General features: G+C 41.3%; 1 protein-coding gene across 1 annotated transcript; it reads left to right on the top strand.

Annotated features, from left to right (window-relative positions):
• Positions 1-493: 493 nt before the first annotated feature.
• On the top strand, positions 494-5,342 carry MPC2 (mitochondrial pyruvate carrier 2; the record flags this gene model as incomplete). The annotated part of the gene is made up of 4 exons (XM_008938182.1): positions 494-547; positions 3,235-3,319; positions 4,357-4,468; positions 5,109-5,342. Coding segments are annotated over 4 exons (306 nt in total), but the record flags the coding sequence as incomplete, so codon positions are not given.
• Positions 5,343-7,808: the final 2,466 nt, after the last annotated feature.

A 7,808-nucleotide genomic window follows, 5' to 3' on the forward strand; every position in this document is an offset into this window, starting at 1 on the left:
ATAAAGGAAGTTTCTTGAAGTTACAGCAGAGAAAAGTTGTCCAATCATGAACTGTTGATCCTTGACTAAACCAATCATATATAGACACATATGTTTAAGAAAAGGTATAAAAAGGCTTGTTAGAACAATAAGATTATCTTCTTGCTCACAAGCTTGTGTCGTGTCCTTCTCAACGACAGAGATTGTCTTCACTATTTCTAGGCCTTAGCGTAACTCTTTTAATTATAATTGCATTGTGCCTGCTCTACTGTCCTTGTTTGCTTAAAAATGGAAATACAAAATCCTACTTCTGTGTTGCAGAAATGGGTGGCCTGATTACACAACTGAAAGCTGATGCACTGAGTTGATGATTTATGAGATCAGGGGGCTAGAGGTTGTACAGTGGTAGAAACTGTACTAATGTACACAATGTTATTTAAAAAAATAAAGCTTAATACCCACAGAAAGTTTTTCTTTAAACAGCCACATCTGAATAATTTAACTTTTCTTTTTTTTCCGTCCCTCAGGTCCTAAAACAGTGTTTTTCTGGGCACCTATTATGAAATGGGTAAGTATAAGAAGCCAGCTGGTGTCTGGATGTCAGAAGGCAATCTGCAGCAAATATTTGAGCCTACAGAAAAATTTAATACCAAGGCTCTAACTTTTAATATGCTGGGAGGAAGAAAATTTGCCTTCATAACATCTAGCAGAACATGCAGAGGATACAGCAGAGGGAAACTGCTTTGTATTCTTTGCTGAAAGTTTCACAAAAGTTTTCTCTAATGAAACACTAACTGTTGTTCAAGGTAGGCATGAGCTGGCATAATTCAAAACTCTTAAACCATGTATTTCTTCTGAGATTGAAGAATGTGAAGCCAATTCTTACGCCTCATAGTTTGAAGGCATGTCAGAGCACAAGGTACTCTTGAGAAAAAAGGCAACGGCTATTTCACCTGTCAGTAGTTCTCAGCTTCCTGTGCAGTTCTGTGGAGAAGAAAGTGGTTATACTGCTTGGCTGTGTTTGTGCATGGCTGAAGTATGTGCCTCCTCCTGATTCACTGTACCCCTCCTAGTTGTATTGGTGCCGCGGGTTGATATTAGTGGGCTATCAGCTGTCAGGGTGCTTCCATGACTTCCCCCTCCCCCCAAACAGAGAAGTTTCTCGATAGAGTGAGGGTGCCCACACGGCACTCGCCTCTCACACAGGACCAGCCACTGCAGGGCTGTATCTTAGAGGGTAGATTGGAATACTCCCTCACCACACTCACAAAGTGTTACCAAGACTAACGATTAATGTATGAATTATTCAGTTTACTGAAAGTCTCCACAAATTGAGGGGTTGAGGTTCAGCAAAGGCAGTCTTAAGTATATCAAAAGGGAAAGTCAAGGGTACCCCCCCCACCCTGCCCTGGGAGAGGTGTAGAGTCAATGAAGAGAAAGGATAGGAGTTGAGTCCGACAGAAACGTTAAAGAATATGTGGATTTGTGTGTGTTACCGTCCCTCCGTAGCGAGAATGCAGTCGGCAGCTCGGCAGGCGGTCTGTGGGGGCGCTGGCATCCAGGTGGCCAGTGCAACCCCCCAGTAGTAGACTCGGCAGGCTGGCAGACAGACAGGCACCGCAAGCTTCGGTCCCAGCTCCAGTTCTGGCAGATAGTGGCCCCCCAGGAGCAGGCAGGCTGCAGTGAACAGCAATCCCCCCCCGGGGAACAGCTGTGGACGGCCCCCCCACACTTCTCTCTCTTCTCAGGCGGCAGGCAGCAGTGTTGGCAAGCTCAGGCAGCTCCAGTAGAAGTCTCGCCGACAGAAGCTCCAGGCAGCTCAGCAAGCTTGCTTTCCTCTTATAGAAGTCACTGTCTGTATTAGCCAATCAACATTGGCTAGATGCATTCTTCAGCCTGTTATTTATTTTTCTGCCAGTCTTTGTTATGCTCTTGTCTGAGTCTGTCTCAGTTTGTCCTTGGCTAAATCGGCAAAAGGCACTTTGCTTGCTTTGATGGCTTGAAAAGCATCTTGTTTGTGGGGAAAAGAGAAAAGGGTCCATTCCCCACAATTGGTAGAGATAAAATAAATTATCTTTAAAATCATAAAGCTCTTTGAGCTCCTTGTTTGATAACAAGCAAGGATATAAGCTGCTCTCCCTATTGCCAGCTGGTTCATAAGTTTGCCATTGTGAACACCAACTTTTTCTAGGCTACAGGCAATGCATTATGCTCTTAAGCCCTAGCTTGGTTTCTGTGTCAATCTAAACAGGAGCTGCCAGTAGTCGTGGTTAACCTTTCCCTTTCTCAGAGGCTCTCTGAGGAAGCAGGCTCTTGAGCCTCAGCATACAGTGAGCTTTTCTGAGCAGGCTGTTCAACTGCTGCTGTATCAGGAGAGCTTATACACTGATAGTTTTTCTTTTGTGAACATGCAGGCAGACTTCTTGAAGCTCACAGTGAAGTTCTTCACTGAGAAGTTAAAATGACTTTGCCCCGACATGGTGAAGGTGCATGTACTGCGGTTACCCAAGCATGCTTGAAGTCTGTAGCTCCGTGGCACTGCTCCGGCAATATCAATCAAACTGGTTTCTGAATTGGAGCCAAAGGAGTCCTTAGTGGCAGTCAGTGAATTAAAAGCATTAAGACACTCTTACGTGTGGGATTTGGGGCTTTTTGAACTCTTGTAACATGAACATGAAATTGTGTTTCCAGTAGAGGGCAGTAAGACAACAAAACAAGTCAAGCAACATATGTTTGCTTGTAATGTTCTCAAGTAGATCAACCAAATTGTTCCTCGCTTCACCTGGAAGTGTTCTACTTTTACTGAAATTATATTAGAAAAGAAGTGGTTTTACCTCCTCAGATGAGGTGGAGTAGAGACTATATGGTGTCACACCCACACCTTTACTAGCAAGATCTTAGCCTGAGCTTTAAGGCAGCAGCCCCAATTTAGGTACACTTCCATTTGTTCCATGAAAACAATTTTTTTCAGCTGCTTTCTTAAGCAGCTGTACTTTAATATAAAATTGCCACTGCCTGGGGTTTTATGGCAAGCCAGTTTCACCCTCCATAACTGTGTTCTTATTCCTACCACAGGGGACTAGAAAGTGGATGGTGTCTACATGAGCCTACTCTGACCATATAATAGATCCCATCTCCTGCATAATGCATACAGAATAAGCACTGAGCTTTGAAGCAACTTCCCCCTGTAAAGTATTTGATCTGTTATAGGAGGTCCTAGTACTCTACTGGTGCTCACTGAATTTCTCTTTCCAGGGTTTGGTATGTGCTGGAATGGCTGATATGACCAGACCAGCAGAAAAGCTCAGCACAGCACAGTCTGCAGTACTAATGGCCACAGGTAAAGCCAAAGTTACTCTGTGCTTTTACACAGCACCTTCTTTAAAACTGTATGTGTTTCTTTCTGAATACTCCATCAGTACTGATCCACTTGTGTAGAAAAGGCTTAACTATAGTATGCTCTTGCTATTGCTGTCCTATGATAATTCTAGGACAGGCATATACTTGTTATTAAATCTGTAAGGATTCTGTGATTATATAACTATTTTCTACATCTGTCTTAATTTGGAATTGTCCAGAGCAAGTTCTCTTAAGTTAGGATATGAGTTTCATCCCTTAGCTTACCACTCATTCCACTCATGTTTTTTGCTTCACATCAAGTAATTTTGAAATCAGTCCAGGATATATTGACTTTTTTAGAACAGACTAAGGGTTTAAACAATAGTAGGGCAATTACTCAAATGTAACTGGAAAGAATTTCCATATTTTAAAAGAACTTGAAAGCAGTGGTACATGGACTGCTGCACTGCTGTCTGCCATGAATTTTCACACTGGCACAAACATTCTGTATTCAAGTTGTTCTATCAGATCTTATCAGGGACAGGACTTGTGGCAGCTAAATCTGAAAGTCAAAATTACACCTACCACTTTCTTTCTTCTGGAGACTTTATTTTGACATCTGACAGAGTGGTGTGCACTTTGCATGATACTTAAACCTTTCTCAACTGGTGGATTCTATATTTCTAAGCTTGTGCAGCAAGCTGGATATATGACAGCAAAAATGCCACTACCTTGTAACTGTGCTGGAGAATTACGGTCTAGACTGCTGTAGAGAACAGAGGATCTTTGATATTAAGACTATGCAATATTGACCTTATTGTCCAGTTATTTTGGGAAAAAATGGAATACATACCCATAGCTATCCCACTGGCACTTGATGTGCTTTTAACTAAGAAATGGCTAGTTATAAGAAAAGCAGTTGTCTAACATGAAGTTATAAAACTTGTTTACTTAAACTGGCCCACCAAACTCAGGGGAACGTCTGAATATTTAACTTCAAAGACTTAACATCTTTAAACTTGCCCTTGCATTCAACAGGCCTTATTTGGTCAAGGTACTCTCTCGTTATTATTCCTAAAAATTGGAGCCTGTTTGCTGTGAACTTCTTTGTTGGCTGTGCTGGTGGCTCTCAACTCTTCCGAATATGGAGGTATGTATTAAGAAGGGCTACTCTACATACTCTAACTAAACATTCACACCACCTCATCTTAACCAGGAAGTAATAATTCTGCAGGTCTCAATGTCAGTGCAACAGGCAAGAGAAACTAAACAATTAATTGAACATTGCAGAGATTTTTTGCTACATTGTTAGTTTTTCAGTTGAGTGGGAGTGACACTTAACATTTTTTTCCGTATAGCAAGAGCATATTTTAAGGAATGATCTGCGTAAGCTGTAGTTTCTGGGTCTGAAGTGTTCTTTAAAAGCTGTAGGTCTGACTGATAAACAGTCTAGACTTTCTCCACCTCATAAGCTTTGCACTTGTCAGCTTTTCAGTGTTGAATTGTGTCGGTTCCAGATGGATCAAAGCACTCTTAAGCAGAACAGCATTTCTTTTTTTTTTTTAAAATTAGTTCTTGAAGGAAGATTTGGAGTTCTCTGGCAAGGAATGAGGCAAACTTAACAATTAATTTGGAACTCCTTACATGAGCTAAATTATTTTATCCTGAGTTTCTATGCTCATTATTGTAATTTTAAACCTCCTCTGCTGAACAGATTGTTACAAAGACACTGTTATTGTACCTGATGTTCTATTCTTTGTCTGTGGGTTGTGTTTTTTTTCCCCCTATAGGTATAATCAGGAGTTAAAAGCAAAACAAGAGCCGTTGCCACAAAGAGATGCTTAACCCAACAGGTCAAATCAAGCAACGCACAAACCCTTCCCCATGGGACCTAGCTTCACTAATTTTAATTGTTTTTCCTCTGAGCAAATAGAAGAGGAAATCTAAATGTCTAGAAAGCGTTTTCTAACTGCAAATAAAAAATATCTCCATACATTTAAATGAAGTGCGAGCTTTTACATTGAAGTAAAAATTCGTGCCTTATATTGTCTCTTTAAAATAAACTGATTATGGATTGTGCTTAGAATGAGTCATTGGGTCCCACCTTACTAGACTCCACTGAAGAATGCTGGGAGTGACACAGTGCTGGTGACAGTCAACCAGAGTCTCAGACTGAAGCAATCTTTCATGGCATGGTCAGACCTGGGTAGGGTTTTGCCATACTTTCAGCAACCAACAGTAGCTTTTGCATTTTATTCCCTTGATGTTTTTCCTGGTAGCATAAGGATATTCTTTTCAGCCATCACTGTCTTTAACAAGAGGACAAACCAGCATGTGCCACTGGTGTTTTAGCTTCTGTCATCCTTCACAACATAAAGCAGAAGATGGGCGCATTTAAATACCTGGTTCTTGGGAGTGTGAAAAATAAACAGCCCAAACTTCTATTACTCACCTTCTACCCTACCTCAAGTAGGTTCAGTTTTCCTCTGAAGGTGTGCACTCAGCAAATATGTGCATGTCAGTTCTCCAAGGCTCTGGAGGCAGTGGTCTGCTCCCATCTGGGCCATGTTTGTGAATAAACACTGAAGCCTTCTCTAGAAGACAACATCTCCACCTATTCACTCTCCTGGGAACTGGAAAAATGTGCCACTGTGAAATAGCTTTAGAGCCAAGGCTTTACATTACACTGCAAAAGCTCACCTGTTACTGGCACGTACAAGTCAGCTCTGCTCAGAGCATGGCATCACTGAGCTTCCCTGGCAGGTTCTGAGATCTTTTCCAACAAAGCTAGGAGTCAGTACTAGAGCTCAGGAATTCAGATCCATGAGAAAAAGATAACTGTGAGACGGAGAAGCTTTTTCAGGATTTAGCTTTCAGGAAAATGATGGCCTTGACATACTAGAGTTTTGCAAAGTCCTGTTACTAAGTCTCTCTCCATCCCTACTTTCCCACAATCCCGTTGAGTTTTCACTCCACCACGGCAAGCAAACTGTTTTTAGTTGCAAGAGCTACAGCACCCTGCTGTGGCCCTGATGTCTCCTTTCTCACTCTACGCATAATGTTACATTATCCTGTAGAAAGGATTTGAGCACGGAACTTTAATGAAAGTATTTTTCTTTCTTACAAGACACATATCTGAAAGTCTGCCAGCTCCCCTTTTTTCAGAAGCTGTCCCCTGCCATGAAGCCATTTCTCTCCTATGTGTATCCTGCTACGGTTTCACTGGCATTTCTTCATTCTCATAGCTGAAGTGATAATAGAGGGTACCAGTTCAAATGGTGACCTTTCCAGCCATGATTTTCACTGAGCTGACAGAGACTTCAGTGACTGAAGAGTATTGCCAGAAAGAGGGGTGCTGTATTTCAGCCCCCCTCTCTTGCTAGCCCCTAACCAGATAAGACTCACCCAGCAAACCAGCAATGGGAGAAAAAAAGTGTATTAAAATATTCACAAGATTACAATAGAAAACATGAAAGTCCATTCAAGAAAAAATATCCAAGATAACAGTTTCCAGATGAATCTGTAAAAGCAAAAGCACTGACAGTTGGTGCACGGGGTCTTCAGGCCACACAATGCATATTGAACTCCCTCACACAGATTATACACCTGTCTTACAGGTGCTGGTTCTCTTGCATACCTCCAAGACAGAGGTTTACAAAACAGAAGTACCCAGGCTATGTTTCCAGTCGCATTTACCGCATAAAAACAGCTGGCTCTGCAGGGACACAGAAGATTGCATGGCACGCTGATCTCCAAAGGCATTGAACTTATATTTTAGAGTGCAAAAATACCTTTAAGTGAAAGGGCTTATTAGCTTTAGGGCAGCGAAGAGAAAGAGAAGCCTCAAGAAGAGTGTAATTGCTGAGCACAGTTAATATGATCTTGTAGTGTCCCATATAAAAATGTTACCTAATAACTAGCACTTCATGTAGGTGTAGCCATAGCCCAAAAGTCTTACTGACCTTCTCAGCTTTGATGATCTTAAAGAGAAAATATTTCCATCACCTATTGCACAATAAGAACATTTAGTATTTGAGGTCCTAGGTAGATAACATGAACAATGTAAAATTCCAAGACAAGTTTTCAATACAGAGTGAACATGTTTTGGTTATAAATCAAACAGCCCACAGTCAGCCTCAATGAATCCACTAAGGCAATGCAGCTTCTACATTGCATATACATGTTTACTGCAGTTACAAGACAGATGGTTACCTAAACAGTTCTCACAGGTTTTAAAAAGTTAAAAATCTAATTCCAGCTCCTCTAGTCACAAACTTAAGTATCACTGAAGCTTTGAGAGAAAACAAAACCCTGCGGGTCTCTGGTTATAAATGCGACATCATTCTGTTAGTTACAGAGATATTATCTGCCACTTAATTAATGGCTCTTAATGGCATTTTGTGAACATGCCAACCACTTCCCTCACATAAAAACTGCTGAAGTCAAAAGGGGCAATGGAGATTAAAAGTACTAAGTGCAGCTATACATTT

Source organism: Merops nubicus, unplaced genomic scaffold (genome assembly GCF_000691845.1).
Source record: "Merops nubicus isolate BGI_N331 unplaced genomic scaffold, ASM69184v1 scaffold1644, whole genome shotgun sequence".
Lineage (NCBI taxonomy): Eukaryota > Metazoa > Chordata > Aves > Coraciiformes > Meropidae > Merops > Merops nubicus.